Source organism: Leptonychotes weddellii, chromosome 14 (assembly GCF_054177405.1).
Source record: "Leptonychotes weddellii isolate Sample4059 chromosome 14, ASM5417740v2, whole genome shotgun sequence".
Classification (NCBI taxonomy): domain Eukaryota; kingdom Metazoa; phylum Chordata; class Mammalia; order Carnivora; family Phocidae; genus Leptonychotes; species Leptonychotes weddellii.
The window spans coordinates 71,028,556-71,055,151 of NC_138382.1; the positions used below are offsets into that span (position 1 = coordinate 71,028,556).

The window sequence follows — 26,596 nt, forward strand, 5'->3', positions numbered from 1 at the left end:
CAAAACATTTATAGCCAGTTGCTTACATGAAAACTTGCTGGCTGAAATCTGCTAAGACACAAACACGGAGTGAACAGCCTCCCTCCTCCCTCAAGGCTACTATTTGTTCTAAACCTTCAAAGAAAATTTCTAAACCTCAGATTTGGGCCCAGACTTAAACAGTCAGTTCCCTTACCTTCCCATGTCTCCATTTCATGCTTCTGGGAGTCTGTTGAGAAGTTCTATTGCAGCCATGAAGAAATAGAGATTACGGGACAAGTCCAGCTTGATGACCACCCTTCCGACACTTGGCCAATTTCTCTCTTGGCTGGGACTACGACAGTCTTCCTCACAGGTCAGTTTACAAGCCGGTCATGTGATTAGAAAGTTCAGGCGCTAAGGTCACAACGTGTATGGAGTTCGTTTATTACCAAAGGTTATCTAAGTGGAACTGATAGACTTATTTTCTTTTGTTAACAATACTGCCTAGAATGTTTCTCTGAAAAGTACCATGGGAACATTTAATAGGAAATACTCCTCTGGTCTTCTTTAAATTGAGATCCTAAAATTAAAAGGCAGCATTTTAGAAGACTTGGCTTTCATCTAATTTAAAAGAGTTCTAGTACATGGAGTTTTTTCTGCTTTTTCTTTCAAGAGCTATTCTATACTCTATTTTCCTATATTCTGGATTAGAAAATTTAGAGTTGAAATATTTGGTACAAGGAAAAGACAAAACAAAAACTTCATGTTATACATGTACTTTGGGGGGGGAGGGTAAGACTGGGATTCCCTGCTTTTTGTCATTATAATAAACAATGACAAGGCAAATTCTTCTGAGAAAATTAAAACGTGGAGCTCTGAGTTATTTTGCAGGGTTCACTTTAATTCTGGCCCTTAATTTCCATGCTCTGGTTATACACACTAGTTTGAAAGAATGTAGGGAAAGAAAACTAGGTCTACAAAATCCTTTTAGAAAGGACAAAGGTTAGAAATATCATCCCCTGCCCTCAGCCAAAAGCTTAAATCTTTAAAGTAAGCCTCCTGCTTCATTCCCTTAAAACTCCTAAGATTTTAAGCAATCTTGTGCTAGGCCTCCCTGATGGTGAACCACACCAGTAACATAGCAGAGTACGTGCATGCATATATATGATCAAACCTTGCCACACAGCAGCAAATCTGAGCCATATGCTAATGACATACGATGTCAAACATTCAGCTATCCATTCAGATAGCAGAACACTAATCACAGGGCGAATTCCTCAGAGAAGGTGGTATGACCTAAAGACCAACTGATTTCAGGGATAAATTCTTTTTAACTGTGCAAAATGTTTCACCCTATGAAGTCTCCCTTTCTCTCTAGCCTAGCCTTGGGAATAACTTAAGGCCAAGCACATTTTACAGCAGTGTTCCAGAAAAAAGAGGAGACCCTTCTTGGGGTGGGAGTGGAATCTGTCACTTGGCAGACATATAACTGAATGGTAAATATTGCTACCACAGTTACTACAGGGTTTTTCCAACCAATAGAGACCATTAGGGCCATCTTACAAAGTAGGACCTAAAGAGAAAGTAACCAATGATTTAGGTGAGAAAAGGCTATACTTTCTTTGTCTGCCTAAAAATACATGTTCTGCCACTGCCACCAAATACCTCACCCCAATACAAACATATCAACCAGTTTTCCCACTCCTCTAAGAGACTAACAGAGATTTTCTTCTCAGTCCCTGTGGAACTTAATGCAGCTCTTATAATTTTAGTAAAGTGACTATAAAAAGAATGAGGGGGAAAACCTGAACAAGGGGAAAGTCTACCAGCAAAAAGCTATTCAATTTGGAACACTCATTCAAAGGGCAGCTCTCTGTCTCCCTGAAGGATACAGGTATATCTAAAACTCAGTACCTGCATATAATAGAGTACATGTAGTAAGCATCTTTGCTTTATTGCACCAACTTTTGGAGGAAAGATGATACGGGAAGCTGTTAGTCTGGCTCCCAGATCAAGACTGAAGCAATGCCCTTGATTTTTAAGGGCAGGTCTTTTTTTTTTTTTTTTTGTATTTTATTTATTTATTTGAGAGAGAGAGAGAGCACATGTGAGAAAGCACAAGTGGTGGAGAAGGAGAAGCAGGCTGCCCACTGAGCAGGAAGCCCAATGCAGGGCTCAATCCCAGAACCTGGCATCATGACCTGAGCCAAAGGCAGCCGCTTAAACGACTGAGCCACCCAGGCACCCCTAAGGGCAGGTCTTAGTAATAATCTTTGATATACCCATAAGCCTGGGAACAAATCTTTAACATAGCTTAAGAAGATGGGTAAATCTTTTTTTTTTTTTTTTAAGATTTTATTTATTTGTCAGAGAGAGAGAGAGAGAGAGAGAAAGCACAAGCAGGGGGAACAACAGGCAGAGGGAGAGGGAGACTCCTTGCCGAGCAAGGAGCCCCATGCGGGACTCCATCCCAGGACCCTGGGATCATGACCTGAGCCGAAGGCAGACGCTTAACCAACTGAGCCACCCAGGCATCCCAAAGATGGGTAAATCTTAATTTTTGGATACAGAGTCACATTCTTCAGCATCCTCAGTCCCACAGGTTTTTTTTTGTTTTTTTTTTTAAGTCCTTTATAGGTTCTACTGGGAGGAAGGGGACATAGAACATGAATATACATCTCATTTGCCACGTGAATGCAAAAGACAAACTGTAAATCTTAACTGGGGGTCCCAGTAAGATTGTTAAAAACAATTGCATATAAGAAAAAGAATTTTATTTTACTTTTAAAGATTTTATTTATTTTGGGGCGCCTAGGTGGCTCAGTCGTTAAGCGTCTGCCTTCGGCTCAGGTCATAATCCCAGGGTCCTGGGATTGAGCCCCGCATCGGGCTCCCTGCTCAGCAGGAAGCCTGCTTCTCCCTCTCCCACTCCCCCTGCTTGTGTTCCCTCTCTCGCTGTCTCTCTCTGTCAAATAAATAAGTAAAATCTTAAAAAAAAAAGATTTTATTTATTTGTCAGAAAGAGAGCACAAGCAGGGGGAGTGGCAGGCAGAGGGAGAAGTAGGCTCCCCGCTGAGCAAGGAGCCCCGATGGGGGACTCAATCCAAGGGCCCTGGGGTCATGACCTGAACTGAAGACAGCTGCTTAACCGACTGAGCCACCTGGGCATCCCAGGAAAAATAATTTTAAAAGATTAAAGGGATTCCTATAATTTATGAATGGGAAGGACAGAAAAGAAAAGAAACCAGTAACATTTTTACTTCCTAATACTAGCTTTGTAATGTAGAAAAAAGTAGATGAACAAAATTCTACATCTAACCATTTACATACTGCATATCTAACAGAATTCAAAAGTTAAGTCTGAATTATGGCCGAACCTTAGTTAATCTTGCAAGAGACTGGTTCCACTTTCATTTTATAGATAGGGAAACTGAGGCCCAATGAAAGGAAGAGGCAGGAGTTGTAAGACCAACAAAGAAGAAAACTAAATATCCTAATCCCTTATTTATTCCATTATACCACATATCTTGAACAGATAAAAACAAACCCTCTTCTTAGATGTTACTATTCAACATTATTTCCCATCTGTTTGTTTATTATTCAAATGGCAGCTTTCAAAGATGACTGAAGATTCTGAAGCTAAAGGGAGGTATCAAGGGGCGCCTGGGTGGCTCAGTCGTTAAACAGAGTTAAGCGTCTGCCTTCAGCTCAGGTCATGATCCCAGAGTCCTGGGATCGAGCCCCGCACCGGGCTCCCTGCTATGCGGGAAGCCTGCTTGTCCCTCTTCCACTCCCGCTGCTTGTGTTCCCTCTCACTGTGTCTCTCTCTGTCAAATAAATAAAAAAATCTTAAAAAAAAAAAAATAAAGGGAGGTATAATGCTTGGTCTTTCAACGTAAAACAAGAGAGCCATTCTAATGGCCACACAATCACTGGAATCAGTTCAGACTGAATTTTAATAAGTTTCAGCAAAAGTGCGATGCAAAGTGAAAGCCATGTGACCACTATGATGGAGGAGAACTAGTTAGAAAATCTCTAACCATTTCAGAAAACAAGAAATATGCAGAGAATATTTTAAATTCCTTTTTAACCTTGCAAACAACAAAAAACAAGAGTCCAAGGTCTCAGTTTCTCATCTGTCAGATCTTTGATACAGACATCCCCTATGGCAAGGGAAAGAGTTGAATTCAACTGAACAGGAACAAGGAAACACAGCCAGGTGAAATCCATACTATCTAGGACTAACAAACAAACCTCCTGAGTGCAGAAAAATAACAAGAACAACAAAGAACATACTTAGATATGATTTCCAATTTTGCCTTTTATCACAGAGTTGGAGAAGGGAATTCATAGTTCAGGAAACAAGAAACAAAAAAACCCCTCAGAGTTGGAAACTAAAAAGATTTCAGAAATTGGGATTTTTCATCCAATTCTACAAACATTAGTTGAGTGTCTCCTATAAGCTAGGCACTATGCTGCCTGAGATAACTGAAATTAATATTATGTGACCCTAGCCCAGGAGGTGCTCACCATCTGCTGACTTCTCCAGCATCATTTCTACCACTCCACACTAACCCACTTACAGTACAAACATACTAAACAGATAACTGACAATAGGATGTTACGAGTGGTGTAACAGAAGTGGGTACCAAGTGTTAAGAAAACACAGAAGAACGTATAATTCATTAGATTGGAGTGGGAAGCCATAGAGGGGGCCTTACATTTGAGCTGAACCTTGTAGTTCTGCAAGTAGACAGGAAGCAAAAGTATTTCAGGACTTGAAGGGATGAGTAGAACTGGGCAGATCTCAAAAGACTTTTTAATATCTACGCAATTAAATCAGGAATGAAATCTATATGCAGAAAAGTAACATGACTGGCTTAAGGAAGAAAAGACTACAGGGTGTGATTTAAAAATCACCTTATATATAACAACCAAATGCAATGTATATAGTTTATTTGGATCCTGATTTGCACAAATCAAGTGTAGAAAGACATTTTTTTTTTAAGGTAATGTTTTATTTATTTTTTATTTTTTTAAAGATTTTATTTATTTATTTGACAGAGAGAGACAGCGAGAGAAGGAACACAAGCAGGGGGAGCGGGAGAGGGAGAAGCAGGCTTCCGGCTGAGCAGGGAGCCCGATGTGGGGCTCGATCCGAGGACCGTGGGATCATGACCTGAGCCGAAGGCAGATGCTTAACGACTGAGCCACCCAGGCGCCCCTAGAAAGACATTTTTGAGACAATCAAGGCAATTTAAATATGGGTAGGGCATTTAATTAGATCAGTTTCCCACCCACAGATTGAAGAACCTGGAAAGAGTAAGCCCTCCCTCCATTAAAAAAAAATCTCCATAGGGGCGCCTGGGTGGCTTAGTTAAGCGTCTGCCTTCAGCTCAGGTCATGATCCCAGGGTCCTGGGATTGAGCCCCGCATTGGGCTCCCTGCTCAATGGGGAGCTGTTCTTCTCCCTCTGCCATTCCTCCAGCTTGGGCTCTCTGGCTCTCTCTATCTCCCTGTCAAAGAAATAAATAAAATCTTTAACAAAAAATAATTCTCCAATCAAGATTTTGTATGTAAAATTGTAAAGTATTACAATCAAGAACAGATTGTAGTATGAATAAATTAGTCCATTTTGGATGAAAAAGAACCAGATATACAGTTCAAACAAACAAAATATATACAAACCAAAACGTAGCCAACTATTATGTCTCCTGAGAGGTCTGAAAAAGTTGGAATTTAGTCATCCCATATAGCACGCCTGCCTTTATCTTCTTCACAATTAAGACCCAGGCCAAGCCAGAGAATAATGGAAATAAACACTGTAGCTCTGTATATACCAATAGCTCAAACTGTTACTAAGCTGCATGTGCAAATGAAGTTAAAAAAAAAAAGAGAGAGATTTAAGTAGTAAAAACAAGATTTAGGGACAGGTCAAATGGACAGAGAACCTTTCTTTTTTGGTGCTTCTAAAAAGGAAAACCACTTGAAGCCCAGTAGTTTCTGGACAGACTCTGGTCTCAACCCTGACTTCTCAAATGGTTTCATTTTCTATCCACCCATCTGCCTAACCCAGAGGGGGGAAAAAGTCAGATAACCAAGAGGTTTCTGCCAATAAGTAATTAAGTTCTATGTAAGAGAGGAATCTGGGCAAAGGCTTGTACGGTACACCACCACTACCAAATAACTGTCGCATAATCTCATCTATAGAATAAAGGTCCACACTCCCCACACCCTTTACAAGCCAGCCCCTGCTGATCTCTCTAGCTTGATCTATCACCACTCTCTGTAAGTGCACATCACTCTAGCCATACTGACCCACTTGTAGTGCAAGCATGCTTCTATTCCATCTGCCTGGAATAACTCTTTTTACTACTTCCTTATTGCTTCCACTACCACTTACTCATCTTTCTGGAATCAGTTTAAATATCACCTCCTCTGTGAGGCATTCTAAGACTCCATCCTCTCAGCCCCCAAATCAGAGTCAAATCACACCTTTCTTCCATTCTGCCTGGATCCCTAAAATATACCATGACAATACAAATCACTTAGTATTTTTATTTTATAGTTCTATCTTCCTTATTCATCTGAATGTACCCCCCAAAGAGTCAAGCCTTGGTAATCTCAGCGTCCAGCCTTGGGTTTAGCAGATAGCAGGCATTCATAAATGTTAAAGCAATCAGGGGCGCCTGGGTGGCTCAGTTGGTTAAGCGTCTGCCTTTGGCTCAGGTCATGATCCTGGGGTCCTGGGACTGAGTCCCACATCGGGCTCCCGGCTCGGCGGGAGGCCTGCTTCTCCCTCTCCCATTCCCCCTGCTTGTGTTCCTGCTCTCGCTGTCTCTGTCTCTGTCAAATAAATAAATAAAATCTTAAAAAAAAAAAAAATGTTAAAGCAATCAGAAGGCTCTTGGTGTATGTGTTGTGTGGGTGGGTGGATAGTGTGCAGTTCGTTTGTTAAACTTAATCATGTGTTAATATTCTATTTAATTTCCACATTTTCTCTTTTACCTTACTTCACAGGAAGTTTTTTCCCCTGGAAGAACTCCACTTCAGAGTCCTTTATGTGTCAGGCCCTTTTTGTTTTCTATGATTTGTAAGCCTATGTGACACTGAATCTTCCAAAAAATAAAGGTCCAGCACTGGTTGTAAAAGATTTCTAGCCAGTATGTCCTATTTGCGGAGTTCCTATATTAGTGTGGAGTCATATGTTGCTGGTGATCTTTTGATTGACATGTATATCTTCTGTTAGATCCCAAGTTACATGAATGCAGAGACTGTGCCCCTTATTCTTGTTCACCATTATATTCCCAGTGTATTCTCAGTGCCTGACATAAAACAGGTGCTTAATGAATATTTGTTGAGTAAAGGAAGGAAGAAAGGAAAATAGTTACACTTCAGAGAGCAGGAACATGGAAGAAGAAAAGAAAATGTCAGGAATACAAATATTCACAAAAAGGGTTACACTAGGCCACTCCTGCAAAGCTAAAACCAGTTCACCCAGCCTCAATTCCAACTTCAGTAAATCCTACTCATACACACAGCTCTTCTCTAATTGAGGGATTGGGTGTAATAAATCTGGAAACCAACAGGACCGGTTGTAAACCAGCCAAGTGGCAATCCTACCTGCAACCAACCCCGTTCTTCCTACTCTACTAGAGATTGAACCTGACTCTCTAAGGATAGGCACAACAAAAAGAGAAAGCAATAGGGGCTTCCTAATCTTGCTTTGGGGTAGAACAGTGGCTTCTGATAGCAAAGAAACTGATTTTTATCAAACAAAATATAACACACATAATCCTAATCTGAGTCAACTACACATAGCAGCTGAGCCCTATCCTGGGTCCTGGAGTCATGGATTGCTCCCCTGAGCCTTACATCTTGATATACCTAGCTGCCTTCTGGGCATCTCCACCTAGAGATCATAAGCACCTCAGACATGTCCAGACACATCCTCTCTCTAAAACCTGCTCTTCTTTCTGTGCTCTCTGTTTCAGTGAATGGCCTCAATTCCCAAGCCAAAAGGACTCTTTCCTTGACTCCTTTCTCCCCTTTGACCTCACCCACATTCAACCTGTCATCATTCCTCTTTTCTGTCCCCTCAAAAAGCTGCCAAAATAGCCACTCTCTTATCAAAAATGGGACAATTTAAGTATCCTTTTAAAAAAAGTTACAATTAACGGAAGCACAAATGTTTAAATCTGAAATTATTAATGATTCTAAAAAAATTAATTTGCCACCACTGAAAGACGTTAGGGAACCAATACAGCATTTTGAAAATTTTTACATAAAAGGGGCGCCTGGGTGGCTCAGTCGTTAAGCATCTGCCTTTGGCTCAGGTCATGATCCCAGGGTCCTTGGGATCAAGCCCTGCGTCTGGCTCCCTGCTCCTGGGGGAGTCTGCTTCTCCTTCTCCCTGTGTGCGTGCTCTCTCTCAAATAAATAAATAAATAAATAAATAAATAAGTCTTTAAAAACATTTTTTTTTTATATAAAGGGAAAGAATCATGCCTTTCCTAGGTGAAATATACCACAGGGTAATAAATAGCAATGGAAAAATTTCTCTCCATAGAAGCATTGCAGCAAATAAATGAAAAAAAAATACTGGAATTAGAATATTACTATGAAATAATAGATCCTAGATATTGACCACCGACAGCTAAAATAACAAAAAAAAGAGCAAGGCAGTAATATATCTTTTGATGTAAGAACTCAACACCCCCATGAAATAGTAGTCTTGCCAAAAAAGTTGAATCTGAAGATGGTCAAGTCTCTAGATCCAACTACTAAAATAAAAAAACTACTACAAAGGAACATGTTCATCTACAACACAAAGATGCAATTAGCAAAATCTGGGCTGTGGTAAACTCAACAAGACAAATTACTCAATCTCTTAAATTAGAAGGAAAAAAAGATGGAGGAGAAATCTGTAGCTAAAAAAATATTTTAGAGATATACACTGGAATATTAATGGATGAAATAATATCATACCTAAGATTTGCTTCAAAATAATATGGAAGGGGAGAAAGTGAGTGGATGTATGGATGAGACAGAATTAGACACTGGATGATAGCTATTGAGGCTGGGTACATGGGTTCATTATATTACTTTATATATTTCTATGTATGTATAAAATATAATAATATAAAGCAAAACAAACAAATCTTCCTGAATCCATATATTTATTTTCATCTCCACTGTACTATTCTTGGCCACCATTATCTCTCATCTGGTTTATTTCAAGAGCTTCATTATAGGTATGTCTTGTTAGTTCCTGTTTCTTTCTACATCTCTTTTCTCCATCCCTGACTCATCATACCCCACCCCCCATTCCATTCTCTACTCTGGCAGCTTTCTAAAACTCAAATAAAACCCTGACATTCCCACTTCAAATCTGTCACTGCTTTCAGAATAAAACACCTTCCCAAGCTTACAAGGGCCTTCGTGATCAAGCCCCTTGTCAACCTCTCCATTCTCTCCTCATATTCCCAAATGCTCTAAACAAATAGTGTTATTTGCAGTTTCCCCAATGTGCCTTTGCATGTACTGCTCTTTCTGCCTGGCTAGTTTCCATGAATTATTTAATTCTCAGCTAATTCAGACATTACAATCGTCAATTCTTCCCTGCCCTAATGGTTCTAATCCTATTAACTTTTACAATTTCATCTTTTCGTATGCCTGCCTATCCATGGATCTGTGAATATTATAAGAACAGGAACAAGATCTGATTCATTTCTGTATTCCTGGTACCTACCACAGAGACTAGCACAAAATGGATACTTGATTCACTTTTGATGAATTGGGGGGAAAAAAAAAGCCTAGGCTTCCAAGAAATCCACAATTCTACACAAACAGCTAATTAAAATAAAAAGCAGCCTGAAATTACATGCTTTGGAGTTAGACAAAATCAAATACCAGGTACACGACTTGCACAGGTTTGGTAAATTTCAGCAGGGCATTGTCAATTCTCTGAGCTCAGTTTCCATACCCATTAAATGGGAACAGTGACTCCACAGGGTTACTGATTAAATAAGTACACAGATCAAAGAAACTAGAACTATCTTTAACAACACAACACAATGCTCACATATCACAGAAGATTTAGCAAACTCCAGGAACCATGAGTTTTGTGCCCTCACTTTCCCACTGGAAGCCTGTCTAATTCCACAGGCTTGGTCATCCTTCCTATCAATAGGGTCAAACTACCACTGCTTGGCAAGTTGAGGAAAGGGGCACTGCTTCCCTGATACTTTCCTACTACTTGCTGCATCTCTGTGTATATTCACTCATCTTCCTCATTGACGAATGCTGAATTATGATCCAATCCAGGGCTTTGGACTCAGAATTTTGCCAACTTGACCTTTAAACATGTTGACTAAAAGGAACAGATATATAGGATACATACTCCAGCACAAGGGACAATAAACCTATGCTGCTCCAGCACATCTTGAAGCTGGAACTCAACTCCCATTCTCTGATGTGAAGGACTACTGCTTAATAGGAAAACAGAATAAAAAGGGTCGGCACAAATTCTAGGGTTAAATCTAGATTCAAATTTTGGATCCTGCTTTTACTTGCTTTATGACTTTAGGTAAATTGCATAAGTTCGGTCTCAATTTCCTCATCTATAGAATGACTTAATAGTACCTATTCTACAGAGTCTCTGAGAACTAAAAGAGATAATGTTGGGTCACCCGGCTGGCTCGGTCAGTGGAGTGAACAACTCTGATCTCGGGGTTGTTAAGTTCGAGCCCCATATTGAGTGTGGAGATTACTTACAAATAAAATCTTTAGAAGAGAAAATCTTATGAAAAATGTTTAACACGATGCTTGCCATACAGTAAGTTAATATAATTTAGGACAATATTTCTTTTTTTTTTTTTTTTAAGATTTTATTTATTTATTCATAAGAGACAGAGAGAGAGAGAGAGAGAGGCAGAGGGAGAAGCAGGCTCCCCGCCGAGCAGGGAGCCCGATGCGGGACTCGATCCCAGGACCCTGGGATCATGACCTGAGCCGAAGGCAGACGCTTAACCATCTGAGCCACCCAGGCACCCTAGGACAATATTTCTTAACAATGTTTCTTAAACTCATAAGCCTTATGTTGGGCATAGAGTTTAAGCCTCATGTTGGGCATAGAGCTTACTTAAAACACAAAACCAAACCAAACCAGAAAACAAAAATATATAAAGGAAAAAACACTCTGAATCTCACTACCTAGACAGAACAACAAGAAATATTAGTTACATATTGGTGTATTTCTGGTATCCTTTTTTTTCTGTGTGTATATATAATACTTGAAGATCATTATTTTATATACTTTGTCAAGTATTGGACTTTAGGCAGAGCAAAGGACAGTCAGTGATTCCTGAGAGGGGAAACATAGAGGACTGCACAGAGAATGTGACTGAGATCTGCAGAGGGCTTTCTTGAGTCTGCAGCTGAGGACAAGTCAGTGCGTGTGTGTGAGGAAAGGACACAAGGCTAGGAAAAGAACCACCCAAAAGGAGTAGAGGAAATGACTTTTGGGGCTAATACAGGGCCAGAAATAGTTCTTGTTCTCACCAGCCAGAGTGGAAAACTTTCAAGATGAGAATTTGTTTCCTGAAGATCCTGGTTAGTATTCATATATCCCTGACACCTGGCCCTCAGGTAGTCACCTAAAAGCACTGACTGGTTTCTGAGATTAGCTACTTGTCATTTTTTAATCCGTTAAAGTTTGAATCTAAGATAAGTGGTGATGGTTGGTTTGTGGGATGAGAGATGGATAAAGTCAGCAGAAACCAGAGAGGCAAGTCCAACAGGTTCAGAGAATAGATCCTAAAAATAAACTTTGCCTCAGGCTCATCTTGACATAGACAAAATCTACCACTAAAAGCATAAGTCCCCTTTGTAAATTAGCCTAGCACAAAAATGACTGTGAAGATAACAACATCTTCACCCCTCTTCAACGACCTGGTCAGCACACTGAAATTCTCCCTTTTTGCCTGGATGCTTTTCAAGCCTCTACAACTCTGCCCAGAACAGACCTTCCCATTCACCGTATATTCTTTGCAAGAGACACTCAAATTCATTAAGGCAATCCTTTTGAGCTTATTCCTGGAAAACAGCTCTTCACAGTCCTATTTGCCCTTTTGGTCCTAATGATGTAATTATTGATTCAAAGTCTGGTATTGCCTTTTAATGGTGTTTACTCAGTCCTGGCGAAGTTCACTTTTCACACAAATAAGAAACTTGGATTCACTGAACATCTATTTTCAGATCAAGTTAATACAAAATTGGAGAGCTTAGATCTTTTATCATGTAACACAGAATTCTCAGGTGAATGCAGCATTAAAAACCTGCTAAACTTGCAGGCTGAGATGCTGCACTGAATGCAATGCCATTTTAATGGTCTTATTAAAAAAGAGAAATTAAACAAAAAAATGGGTAAGATGTTTTTTACAGTAAATGCTTCACTACAAGAGTCACAGTGATTTGCAAATTAACACTCAGCAAAATGATACTGATAGGATAAACCTCTGAGAGGGAGCTGGGGCAGGTATATAGTTGGGGTTCTGGAGTGGGAGCCAGGCACAGAGAACAGGAGGTGAAATCCTGGTCTATTAAAAAACCATCCACTCCTTTAAAATTCTAAATTTATGTATATGGTGAATTCCAGAGCCCAGACGTTGGAAACTGTAAGTCTATTAAACAAGCAGCAACACAATATTTATTTCAACTCCAGGAAAATCCTATTTCATTAAATTCTAGTAATCCCAACCTTCCAACACTCTCCAGTCCCTGACTAAGCACCTACAAACACCTGTGAAACTTAAGTTTTATTCTTTTTCTTTTTTCAGGAGGATGCAAAAACCTTGTAAGCAGATGATGAGCCACAAATCTTTTTTTAAAGAGATGAACAATAGAAGAATGATTATATATCAATATTCAAATGTTCTTGGAATTAAGGTAATTAAAAAGCGCTCTAGCTAGAACAGGAGTCAGAAAAGCTCTGCCACTTATTACTTATATATAATCTTATATATTTTAATTTCTTCACCTATAAAATAGGGAGAATTATACCAACTGTCCTAAGTCAGGAGTGTTCTGAGGAACAAATCAGTATGTGTATGGAAGGGGACCCTGGCTGCCTTCGGCTCAGATCATGATCCCAGGGTCCTGGGATCGAGCCCCACATCAAGCTCCCCACTCAGCAGGAAGCCTGCTTCTCCCTCTCCTCTGCTTGTGCTCTTTCTCTCTAATAAATAAATAAAATCTTTATTAAAAAAAAGAAAACGGAATGAAAGGCAGCAAAGCATATCTTGGGGCAGGGTGTCAGAAGTAGGTAGGTAGTAAGAGCTCGCACTGATTTTTAGAGAAATTTGTAACAATCTGTTGATTTCACAGGACAAGACTATCTCAAGTGCAAAATAGACTTTTTTTCTTTTAAGATGTATTTATTTATTTGAGAGAGAGAGAGAGTGCACGGGGGAGAGGGGCAGAGGAAGAGGGAGAGAGAAACTTAAGCAGACTCCCCCTGGAGCGCAGGGCCTGACACAGGCCTTGATCTCAAGACCCTGAGATCAGACCTGAGCTGAAACCAAGAGTCAGACGCTCAACTGCACCGCCCAGGCGCCCAAAAAATACACTTTCAAGAATAAACTCATTAGTGAGCTACTTCTCCTTGTGTTAAACCTACAGCTGAAAGCCAAGTGATTGATCAAAACCTGCTCAACCAAACAGCTGCTTCCAGGGCCCAGGCCCCTAGGCTCAGTCTGAGAAAGGGTAATGAATAATCTATCCCATCACACCAGGAATGATGTTTTCCCCAGAGCTGAGCACAAGGCCTGACACAGTATGTATGCAGGGACTGTTTAAGAAACAGGGCTGATCTTGCACTTGTGTGATCCTGAGAATGAATGCTGTCTTAAATTTTGCACTGTAGGTTATTTAATTTGCCTCACTCTAGTCCTGGCCCTATTAAAAATGGAATAATTGTGGGGCGCCTGGGTGGCTCAGTCGTTGAGAGTCTGCCTTCGGCTCAGGTCATGATCCTAGGGTCCTGGGATCGAGCCCCACATCAGGATCCCTGCTCTGCGGGAGGCCTGCTTCTCCCTCTCCCACTCCCCCTGCTTGTGTTCCCTCTCTCGCTGTGTCTCTGTCAAATAAATAAATAAAATCTTAAAAAAAAAAAAAAAGAATAATTGTTAAATAAAAAGGACTAAGACATATGAATTAATACTTTTTATTCCCATATAAATGTTGTATAATGAGATGCTGAGTTTCAGAAAACAGAAGTTTTGGTTTTTCAAAAGGTTCCTTTCCCTCCTTAAGGCTTTTTACCAAAAGGAAGTTCTCAGAAATATCAGATAACCTGTAGGCTGTCACCAGCCCACTGGGCATCATTTAAGGCAGAGACCCACACCACAGAAACCAGTCAGGCCATCAAATCACACAAAATAATATCTACATTCTATTGGGGCTCCTTCATTATAAAAGATGCCATGGGTAAAAAGACTGCCTAGGAAATTCCTGTTACAGCTGGTGTTCCTGCTTTAGGTACCACCTTACTGTCACAGAAAAATCAGTCCTGGAGGAGCGCCACACATCATAGAGATGTTTGTAGCAGGCCACTCAAATATCAACTATTTGTTTCAGGAGAAAAGACAGCTATATATACATAACAATACTAAGGAAATGTATGAGCATACTGTTTTACTAATAATATAAGTGAAATATCAAAGAGAATCATCCTAGCTTTGACAACTAGTTTTGAGGATTGCAGATTAGCCATTATCCTACATGAGAGATATCTCCCATGGCTGTAATTGGTATATTCTGTATGGTTTTTGTTTTGTGATAAATATTTTCATTCCTCTATGTTGTTTTTTTTCTTTTAAGATTTTATTTATTTGAGAGAGAGACAGAGACAGAGCATGAGCATGAGCAGGGGGGAGGAGGCAGAGGGAGAGGGAGAAGCAGACTTCCCACTGAGCAGGGAGCCCGATTTGGGGCTCAGTCCCAGAACCCTGAGATCATGACCTGAGCTGAAGGCAGACGCTTAGCCGACTGAGCCACCCAGGTGTCCCTATGTTGTCTTTTTACATAGCCTATTTTAGCACAAGCCCAAAGGCTGGACATCTAGGTTTTATTCTTTTGTCACTATAGATAATGTTACAGTGAGTCTCTGTACTTGTATATTTTGTAGTGCCTGCTGAATTATTTTCATAACAAAGTCTTAGGACTGGTTCATGAAGTTGGACACGAAAGAAAGCTTTAGGACTCTGATGCCATATAGCCTTGTCAGTTCCCCTAAGATCAGACCTATCCAAACTGCTGTGGATATCCTGCAGCCAACAGAAGAGGGCAGCATCCCCCAAACTAACAGGGCCTCAGAATGAAGACACCAAGCTTGAGGAGTGGAGAGGAAAAGGGATGGTCAAAACACAAAAGCAAAATCCACATAGTAGTGGCTAGCCAGGGCTCCCAAGATCTGGAAGGTGTGGTAGGCCCTAGCTCCTGCAGGATAATGGGATCATCCACAAATAGCAACATTCAACACTCATGTCTTTGATTCCTTTACTGGCACCATAATGTCAAACTTACCTCCCTTTAAAGAGATTATCTATATAGTGCTAACTGGCCACAGAGACCATGCCAATTTGGCCACAGAGACCCTGCCAGCAACAAAGATGATAGGAGCCTTACCCCTGGGGAGACTGAAAAAGGAATAGTATTGGTCTATTGGCCTCATTTTGGCAGTTTTTGTTAAAGGAAAGATTGGAAAGGGCAAACACACTTACCTATCACAAATGTCCAAGTTCTTGTCTACTGCCTTCTCAGATTCACTTTAAACTGAGCTGGAGGCAAGGCAAGAATACTGTAGGCAGCAATGAGGTGAAAGGTCATAGTATTTGGGATACAGAACAAAGAAAATGGAAACAACTAGGCTGAAACGTCTCAATGTTCATTTTAGATCATCAACCAAGTGAGTCATTCTACATTAACCTGAACTACAGTCTGGACTACTCCAACACTGCAGCTCGAGAGCCTAGATAAATGACAATCCTTACCTATCAAAAGACTGGAAACTACTGTTGACATACCAGCTAATCACCACTGCCCTGCCTTGATATGTTAACTTCTCTCTGAAACATTTATATGATTGTAGCCTACATTACAGAGATAATAATGCAGCACGGATGAGGGTGGAAAAACAGGCTCTCTTAAATCCTGATTGCAAGGGTGAGGGAGTTAAGGGAGGAGGGCGTTATTTACCAGCTTTTGGAGGGGAGGGGAACTTTTAATAACACTAAATTCTAAATGTACAAACTCTTTCATTTGGAAATTCTACTTCCAGGATTTGCAAAAGCAATACCACAAATAAGTCACATATTATACAAGGACATTCGCTGAAGCTCTGTTCATAATAGGAAATAAAAGCAACCTAATATCCACTAACAAAAGATTAATTAAACAAATCCTGGCATATCCATTCATGCAACCATAAAAAATGAGACAGATCTATAAAACTCCATGAAACAATCTCTAAGACAAGTTAAGTAAAATAAAACAAGGTTCAGAATAAGTATATAACTTTTGCTTTTAAAAACTGTGTATTTTGGAAAGTCTGAAAGACATTACACCAGACTGCCCAAGTTCAAATTTTGGCTCTGCCACTTACTAGAAGTGTGACTTTACAATGAATCTTCAAACTTCAGTTTCTACATCCATAAAACGGGGGGGAAATAGTATCAAGTTAAGACATATATGTGAAATAATCAATTGAAATGAACACACATGCATACATGTCAGAACAGTGCCTGACATGCAGTAAATGCTCAGAACACTCAGAAGATGATGAGTCATTACTACTCTTAATCATTACTACCATCACCACATCTAGAGGCATAATTAGGGAGGTGACTAATGCACCACATTTATACTTCAGTATATAAAGAATTTTCCAAAACAAGCATGTATTACTTTTATAATTAAAAGATACCTTTATACTCAAAAGAAATGAAAACATATGCCCCCACAAAAACTTGTATGTAAATGATCATAGCAGCATTATCATAATAATAAAAAATTGGAAACAACCTAAATGTCCAGCAACTGATGAATGGATAGATGACATGTAAGGTATATACCCACACAATGGAATACTACTCAGCAATAGAAAGAACAAACTACTCATATTTGCTATGACGTGGACAAACCTCAAAGCTGTCATGCTAAATGAAAGAAGACACAAAGAACATGTATGATTTCATTCAAACAACATATCAGAAAGGGCAATCTACAGAGACAGATTAGGTATTACCTGGAACAGGAGTTGGGAATAAGATTAACAATACGAGGACAAAAAAGATCTTACTGGGATGATGTAAATGTTCTATAACTGAACGATGATAATGATTATACAACTTGAGTAAATTTACTCAACATTACTGAATTGTACAATCAGAGTGAATTATATAAGTAAAATATGCCTCAATAAAGTCATTTAAAAAAAGCTGGAAAAAAGATCCTTTGAACCATGCATTATTTCATTCTCATAAAATGCTTTGCTCCTTGGAAAAGGAACTTTCACTTGCATTATCCAATGTGACCCTCACGAACATCATGTGAAGTAGACAAAGTAAGGATCATGCCTTTCAAAGAGAAAAAAAAATGATGCTCAGAGAAGTTATATAACGAGCCCACAGCCACTGCTAGCAAGTAAAGCATTTGAAGCCCGGGTCCAAAACATGAGCACATCAATAAATGGCAGTAAAAATATGCAAAGACTGCAAGATTACAGGGATAATCACCATATACTGATACTTATACCTACATATACCTTAATACTGAAGGACAGGAGTTTTTAAAAATTCTTTAACTTTCTGAATAAATGTGAATGTAAGAAATCTTTCATTAAAGATGTTTTTTCCCCCTTATACATTCTGGCTAAACATGAGATCATTCCCAGAAGCAACAAGGAAGTTTCAGTTCAGTAACTCATAAAATGCTCAGCACATAGTGGGGATTCAATATATGCTTCTAATGTCTATGAAAAATAATTATAAATTTTATTTATTTATTTTTAAAGATTTTATTCATTTATTTGACAGAGAAAGACACAGCGAGAGAGGGAACACAAGCAGGGAGAGTGGGGGAGGGAGAAGCAGGCTTCCCGTCTAACAGGGAGCCCGATGCGGGGCTCAATCCCAGGACCCTGGGATCATGACCTGAGCGGAAGGCAGACACTTAATGACAGACACCCAGGCGCCCCATAATTGTAAATTTTAAAAACCTTAATTTGAGGCGCTGCCCCACCGTCTGGCCCAGTGGACCCACGAACCGACAGATCCACGCACGGACGAATCTGCCCGCTCTTGAGAGCGCCATGTCTGGTTCCTCCAGCGTCGCCGCTATGAAGAAAGTGGTTCAACAGCTCCGGCTGGAAGCCGGGCTCAACCGCGTGAAGGTTTCCCAGGCAGCTGCAGATTTGAAACAATTCTGTCTGCAGAATGCCCAACACGACCCCCTGCTAACTGGTGTATCTTCAAGTACGAATCCCTTCAGACCCCAAAAAGTCTGTTCCTTTTTGTAGTAAAATGAATCTTTGGATGGTTTTCTAAACCACTTTTCATGAACCAGTGAATATTCAAAGGAGAACTAAATTTGAAGCCTGTACAAAAGCTTATTATCCCTATAACACGTGCCATACTATATAAACTTCTACTTTTGTCAGTCTTTAACATCTACCTCTCTGAATTTTCATAAATTTCTATTTCACAAGGGTAATTATTTTATATACACTGGCAGCAGCATACAATAAAATACTTAGTGTAAAAAAAAAAACAAAACCTTAATTTGAGCATTATTCTAATGCATCCGTATTTCATTCTGTACAAAAAGACTGCAGAGAAAGGACAAGAGATAAAATTCAAGCCATAAACCATACAGAACATTCTTTTGTTCCAACTAGAAAAGATACAAGATCAGCAAATTACAAATCCTGGACCACTCTAACATATTTGGGATTTATTCCTGTCTTCACATCTAATATTATATTCTTTATGATCTGGGTACCTAGAGAAGGTGAAGGCTATGTGGAAAAAGTTACAAGCCATAAACAAACGGCGGGGTTTTGGAATTTTGGGCAGACCAAGAGAAGTACTGGAAAATCTAACCAAAAAGCAGGAAATGACTCAACTTTGGCTCCTGGGGCCTTCTCATAGAGATGGAGATCCTGAACAAGCAAGGCACAACCTACAAGTGGGTTCTATTTTTACATGATTTTATACATAGACAAAGATACCTTGGAAAACTTTTCATAAACCCATGGTTGTTGGGGTACCTCAGAAGACTCACATTGTAACAAAACTAGAGAGTCAAAATTAGGGGGCTGTGAACCCAGCACCAAACAAAGAGTATGTAAAGGTCCAGAAATACATTTCCCTCTGCAGTGTGCCAAATAAGAGGTGTGTCTCTGTAGGGGGCGGCAGGATTCTCTCTGTCCTTCTTTGCAGTCAGGACTCTGCAGAGAGGGTGGCATGACAAAAAAGGGAAAAGAATTGTTTAAATGAAGTTAGTTGAAGAAAAGTAAGGAAATAATGGTAGGGTGTCAAGACCTGATCTTTGGTCAGTTCTGAGTTGTCACAGGGTTACAGGGTGGGAGTGGTGGTAGGGAGTGGACAGCAATTCAGGCAAGCTAAGAGCTAGGAAGGAAAGGCGATTCTCTTCAGATGGCCAAGAGCAATTATCTATACCTTGTGAGCTCAATTTTTTAGAATTGTAATACTGCTTTAATTTCCCCTTCCTACTGCTTATTAAGAAAGCCTGGTTTAATCATTCTAGTCCTATAACAGGCTATGTGTATGTGGGGTCTTCAGGGAAAAACCATTTATGTCTGCTTAGACCAGAGAGTTGAAGAACAGATGTCTAACTCCCTACTGATGTCTTTTTTTCCTGCCCTTACTGGGCCCTTACTTTGTGCCTGGCACCAGTGCTAAATGTTTTGTGTATCATCTCACCAAAATCTCATAAGAAGTCTGAAAGTAAGCTTATTATCCCTATTTTAGAGATAAAGAAACTGAGGCTTAGAGAGGTTAGGTAAGTTCCCAAGATTTTTTTTGGTTTTTTTTTAAGATTTTATTTATTTATTTGACAGAGGGAGACACAGTGGGAGAGGGAACACAAGCAGAGGGACTGGTAGAGGAAGAAGCAGGCTTCCCACAGAGCAGGGAGCCCGATGTGGGGCTCGATCCCAGGACCCAGGGATCATAACCTGAGCCGAAGGCAAACTCTTAACGACTGAGCCACCCAGGTGCCCCCAAGTTCCCAAGTTCTAACAGCTCACTTTATGAGCTAGAGCTAGAGGCAGAGCTAGATTATGAACCCAAGAATGTCTAAGTACTAATACTGAGGCATAAGCTCTTAGTAACATGCCATAGTGGTAGCAGCAATTAATAATAGACCTCAAAGGTATGGTGACTTACAGAGGAGAGAGTCGATCTATTTGTGAAGACTTTCTTATAGGCAAATGAAGTACTGTTTTTTCTTGAGGGCTATGGCAGTTTCCTTGTACGTGGTGGCAGCAGTGGGATCCCAGTCACAGACTGGCTAGGCTAGCAAATCAAAGCATCCTGTCCTTTGATGAATCTATTACCTTCTGCCATTTCATAGGTCGATTTTCCAATACCAAGTTGCATATTGATAATACTACTTTATTTCATTCTCTCTAAATAAGTAATACCCTAATTAGTTTCATATTAGGCATCTTTTCTTCCAAAATCCCTGTTGGCATCATGTTCCTGCCTAACCTGGGGATATGCAAAGACAGAATGCTGGGATGGGAGTTATCCTAGGACACACTGACTACCTACACAGAAGTATGAGGCTATTTTCCAAAAGCTGAAATCAAGAAAGTAGGTCCCCTGACACAACAGTTTCTCCAAACAACATGAAACAACTCTTTGAGATATTAAATATTATTCAGTCAAACCTTGCAATTTGAGCCTTGCCATTGGTTGAGTCTCTACAGTTTGCCCAGTGCCCTGGGTTTTGCTCCAGATCCGTCACATTGCATTAGTGCCCTTCCTCCTCACTGCCTACAGAAATAACAGCCTTGAACATGGCAGCACAATCCATTTGTCCTGCTCTAATTACTTTTTGACATTACTCTTTTTGCTAACGTCCTTCCTCCCTCCCTCCCCCCACTCTGTTTCCCTCCCTCCCCTCCCCTTTCTTTCTGCCTCAGGGAATCATTAGAGTCATCTGAAAAGAAGATCTTTAGGTTCTGCCAACATATATTTTGTTAACTTTCTATCACAAAATGGTTCCAAGGAAGAGTATGATATTAGTTACAAGAAGAAAAGACACAACACTCTCAAAACCATTTCCAGAATTCTTCAGCTGCTACAGAGAGAATGGCCAAGGGGGAAATACCTGGGCTTAAAGTTATAAGATCTGGGCAAATTGCAGCTCTGCCATTCACTAGCTGTGAGAACTGGACCAAGTCTCCTAATCTGCCTGTCTTGATACCCTCTTCAAACAAATGGGGTTTTATCTCTACTCTGATAACCTCACAAGAGCTGCTATGAAGTTCACTGAGGTAATGTATGTGAAAATACTTTGGAAAGAGCTGCAGCCACATTAACGGGCACAAAAATGATGACCAATATTGACAAGAATCTCTAATCTTGTATTCTTTGTTAAATCTAGTGTGACAGTTAATTTCATGTGTCAACTTGGCTGGGCCAGGGGTATCCAGATACTTGGTCAACCGTTATTCTGATGTTTCCATGAAGGCACTTTTGGATGAGATTAACACTGAAACTGGTGGACTTTAAGTAGACTGTCTTTCACAATGTGGGTAGGCCTAGTCCCAATCAGTCAAAGCCTAAACAGACAAAAAGCCTGGCCTCCCTTGAGCAAGAAAGAATTCTTCAGGAGAATGCTTTTGAACTTGACCTGGGAAATTAGCTCCCTCGGGTCTCCAGCCTGCCAGCCTTTAGAGTGGACCCACAGCATTGGCTTTCCTGACTCCAACCTGCTGGTCCACTCCAAAATCATGTGAGCCATTTCCTCACAACAAATCTCTATCTACCTACCTACCTACCTACCTACCTACACACACACACACACTCACCCCATGTTGGTTCTGTTTCACTGGAGAATCCTGACTAGTAAAACTAGGATACAGTTTTGTTTAGAATTCACAATAACCATCCTATGCTCTAATAATAAACAGAAATGTCCTACACAAATTAAATCCAGAGCTTTATCTCCAGAGATTTTTTTGCTCCAGCATAACAGATCCTGATTTATAAATTATATATGTTCCTTTTAAGCCAGCTGCCTGGAACTTAAAAGGCTTTTCTCAATAATAAAATGGAATGTAAGGAAAAGATTGAGAAGCTATCCTTATAGCAATGATTAATACAGTGAGTAATACATTCGTTGTTGACTAAGTGCAAGAATCAGTATTGCTCTATCTAGAAAATGCTTTTGGAAGAAAAGAATACATTTATTGAGTACTTCTGTGTGCCAATAAGCACTGTACTAAGTGTTTCACATATATTGCTTTATTCAACATTTAATACCTCTAAACAAAGACAATGTTTCCCATTTGTGCAAATGACAAAACTGACCTCAGAGATGACATGCTTTGGCATAGATCACACAACTAGAATGTGGTAGCGCTGGGGAGGACCTGGGTGGCTCAGTCAGTTAAGCGTCTGCCTTCAGTTCAGATCATGATCCTGGAGTCCCCGGATCAAGCCCCACCCACATCAGGCTCCCTGCTCAGCAGGGAGTCTGCTTCTCCCTCTGCCCCTCACCCTGCTTAGGTTCTCTCACTCTCTCTGTCTCTCTCTCAAATAAATAAAATCTTTTTTTTTTTTTTTAAGATTTATTCATTTGACAGAGAGAGACACAGCGAGAGAGGGAAGACAAGCAGGGGGAGTGCGAAAGGGAGAAGCGGGCCTCCCACTGAGCAGGGAGCCCGATGTGGGGCTCGATCCCAGGACCCTGGAATCATGACCTGAGCCGAAGGCAGACGCCTAACGACTGAGCCACCCAAGCGCCCCAAATAAATAAAATCTTAAAAAAAAAAAAAAAAGTGGGAGAGCTGGGATCAGACAGACACCACTGACCTGTCTCAGACTACAAAACAGACAGACATACTAAATAGTCTTTATTTTAAAAAAAAGACAAAAAAGAACAAAAGGTGGAGGTGATGTACCTCTTTCCCTTCCTTCACCCACTCTTAGATGTGGAATGGCAAAAGTTCAAAAGGTAGAAAACAAGAAGCACTGGGCTACTGCAGCCTTTGGAAATCCACAGGCTGAGGGGTTTTCAGCTGAATGTTAAAGTGAGCAGTTCCATAAAGATTGGATGTAAAGAGTGACATCTTCACAAACAGGAGAAGGTTCTTTTTTTTTTTTTTTCCCACATTAACATTCTTAGTTTATTAATCCTCTCGTGAAAAATCTGCACAACCACCACAGATAAAGCCACTGCAGCATCTTTACTCCTTCTGTTGTCCAATCTCCAGCTCACTTTTTGCCAGCACCAACATTGGCTTTTGCAGTCCCCCTGACTTTCTTCATTCTGTTCTTGCGTTCCTTTCACTGTTTTCTTGATGTCTTTTTCTTCTCATACAGGCCATGTCTTGCGAGTCTGTGTTTGGGTTCATTTTTCTTTGCATAATCCAAGGAATCATAAATCATGCCAAAGCCAATTGTCTTGCCACCACCAAAATGGGTTCTGAATCCAAACACAAATATGACATCTGGTATGGTCTTGTACATTTTGGCTGTTTTTCCCAAATTTCTGTCTAAGGTACTCTTGCCTTTCCGGGGTGAATAACATCAATGACCATCTCTTTCCGCTGAAGTAGTTGGTTAATCATGAACTTCCTGGTCCGGATAGTTACTGTGTCATTCATGATGGCGGCCGAGCTCTTTTTTTTTTTTTAAAGTAAGCTCTACACCCAATATGGGTCTTGAGCTCACAATCCCAAGATCAAGAGTAGCATGTTCTACTGACTGAGCCAGTCAGGCAGCCCAAGAAAGGTTTTTATTTTTTGAAGGAAAACAACAGGAAGTACAGTGGTCCTAATAAATTAAATGTAGATGGGGGAAAGATGGTGCTGGGGGAACCCTGTTTTGGCCTTTGTTTTTAATCTTTATAGGTCAGCACATCCTCTGTGTGTTGACCACCTCAAGTGCAAGTGACAAGTCAAGCCAAAGCTAGGCCAAAGAGCCTTTGTTTCATGCAGTGCTTCCCTTTACCCACCTCAGATGGCCTTTCTGGATCCATCCTTATTTCACATTCTTCCTGCCACAAATGCATACACTTAAAAGGGGAAACTAATTCTGTATTTTGAACTGTTGTGCAGAGCCCACCAACCAAGGACAGGAACCTACAGAATAACAATGAGTAAGGAAACAAGAATTGTTTGCTACTGGGCCAAATAAGCTCAAATAAGCTGGGCCTACATTAAAATAGGCCAAGTAGAAACTAGCTACATTAGAAGGTATTTTCCTGTAACAAAGTGTGACTGCTGGTTATTTAAATGTAATTATTGTTGGAATTACATCACTGTAAAGTTTCAAAGCATACTCCTTCATCTTGATCTTTAAAAAATCCACATAAACATGATTTCACAATCACTCCGTAAGAAGATATCATTACCCCATTTTATCACAGTGAAGAAACTGACACTCAAAATGGGAGCCAAATGCCCAAGTAGGCAGAACTAGGACCTGACTCCAAGTTTTGAGTGTTTTTTTCTTTCTGAAGGACATTTCCCAAAGCTATTAAGGTCTTATTAGGCCTCTCACTTCCTTGAGATGTACTGCTGCTTCTAACTTCCTTCATTTCCTGGGAGAATAGAATGGTTTCTTACTGTTGTCTTGTCTTAACACATCATTCTGTGTACAATGTTGGATAAACACTACTGTAGTTGTAGCTTCTTAGACATGCCAATGTAAAGAACAACAAAGTCATGCCTGCCAAGTTCTAAATCATTAGCATTTTCTAGATAAAATAGACATTAGCACGGGAAAGATTAACCTCCAGTGACACTGATTTTTTTCCCTCCAAATTTTAGGGCGACTTCATCTCAATCATTCGTTAAATTGTAAACACTTTATGAACTAAAAGCAAGAGGTTTTTCCAGATAAACTTTTGAAATGCTGAAGTAGTAAACCATGTTTTCTAAATTTTTTTCACTCATGTAATCAAGAGATAGGGTAACAGAACCTGCAAAATGACAGTTCCAAATCAATACGGATAGGAGCACAGAGCTATCTGTGAATTCTATATTATAATATAGCACCTACATAAAACCCCCAACATTATAGTTTGAATTATTACACCTTTCTGAACTTAGCCATTCTAGTTCTGCCAATCAGCTTCTTCTTTTTTTTAAAGATTTTATTTATTTATTTGAGAGAGAGAAAATGAGAGACAGAGAGCATGAGAGGCAAGAGGGCAGAGGGAGAAGCAGACCCCCCGCCGAGCAGGGAGCCCGATGCGGGACTCGATCCCGGGACTCCAGGATCATGACCTGAGCCGAAGGCAGTCGCTTAACCAACTGAGCCACCCAGGTGCCCCCAATCAGCTTCTTCTTAAAACCAGTAGAGGTTGCCTACTACAGGGAAAGAGCATGGATTCTGAGACAGACAGACCTGGGTCCCAATTCTTGTTCTACTATTTCATACTTTTGACCCTTGGACAAGTTACTCAATTGCTTAAAGTTTCTGTTTTCTCATACAAAATGGGGATACAATCCCTTACCTTTTATGGTTATTGGAAAGTAAATAAATATATCAGGCAAGCACAGTTCCTGGGATACAGATGAGTTCAATAAATGGCAGTACGTGCTTAATGAATGCTTACTATGAATTGCTTTTAAAGCCCTATAAACAACATGTCTAGGGACGCCTGGGAAGCTCAGTTGGTTAAGCGTCTGCCTTTGGCTCAGATCATGATCCCAGGGTCCCACATCGGGCTTCCAGCTCAGTGGGGAGCCTGCTTCGGGGAGCCTGCTTCTCCCTCTGCCTGATGCTCCCCCTGCTTGTGCTCTCTCTGATAAACAAACAAACAAACAAACAAACAAATAAAATAATATGTCTATTGTTCCTCCTATGACCCAGAGAGACGAAAATGAAAATCAGTTATATGATCCAAAGTAGTAGGAGCACTTGGGTGGCTCAGTCATTAAGTGTCTGCCTTCGGCTCAGGTCATGATCCCAGGACCCTGGGATCAAGCCCCGCATCGGGCTCCCTGCTCTGCGGGAAGCCTGCTTCTCCCTCTCCCACTCCCCCTGCTCTCTCACTGTGACTCTCTGTCAAATAAATAAATAAAATCTTAAAGAAAAAAAAAAAAGATCCAAAGTAGCAAAAACTTGGGGCATCTGGGTGGCTCAGGTCCATTAGGCATCCAACCCTTGATCTCAGCTTAGGTCTTGATCTCAGGGTCATGAGTTCAAGCCCTGAATTGGCACATGGCATGGAGCCTACTAACTAACTAACTAACTAAATAAGCAAAAACTTATTTCCACTTCTGGTATTTCTGCATTTTAGCATTTATTTCTCCTGAATTAATTAGAATACAGTCACAACTGGAAGTTGACTTTAACATGAAATACCTGTA

General features: G+C 40.3%; 2 protein-coding genes and 2 long non-coding RNA genes across 8 annotated transcripts in view; 2 read left to right on the forward strand and 2 right to left on the reverse strand.

The window, feature by feature from the left end:
- The window catches only part of NR6A1 (nuclear receptor subfamily 6 group A member 1), a 223,575-nt gene that overhangs the window by 69,251 nt on the left and 127,728 nt on the right, over positions 1 to 26,596 (reverse strand). The window contains exon 1 of one of the 5 annotated variants that reach the window (XM_081803576.1): positions 176 to 274. The exons of the other annotated variants lie outside the window; for them this stretch is intronic. Coding sequence (XP_081659702.1) covers positions 176 to 191 — 16 coding nt within the window. The 5' untranslated portion in view covers positions 192 to 274. Of the gene's footprint in view, positions 1 to 175; positions 275 to 26,596 lie in introns of those variants that run through there. 5 annotated transcript variants of the gene reach the window in all.
- Positions 269 to 15,981, forward strand: LOC145717126 (uncharacterized). Its single transcript, XR_014140158.1, has 3 exons — positions 269 to 334; positions 12,801 to 12,909; positions 15,917 to 15,981. It is a non-coding gene; the product is annotated as an uncharacterized LOC145717126 (long non-coding RNA).
- LOC145717127 (uncharacterized) lies at positions 14,257 to 25,396 on the reverse strand. Its single transcript, XR_014140159.1, has 2 exons — positions 18,796 to 25,396; positions 14,257 to 18,238 (listed from the first exon to the last, which is right to left on the reverse strand). It is a non-coding gene; the product is annotated as an uncharacterized LOC145717127 (long non-coding RNA).
- Positions 18,256 to 18,686, forward strand: LOC102748197 (guanine nucleotide-binding protein G(I)/G(S)/G(O) subunit gamma-5). The gene has a single exon (XM_006745003.3). The coding sequence runs from the start codon at positions 18,332 to 18,334 to the stop codon at positions 18,536 to 18,538; it is 207 nt and encodes a 68-aa protein (XP_006745066.1). The 5' UTR covers positions 18,256 to 18,331; the 3' UTR covers positions 18,539 to 18,686.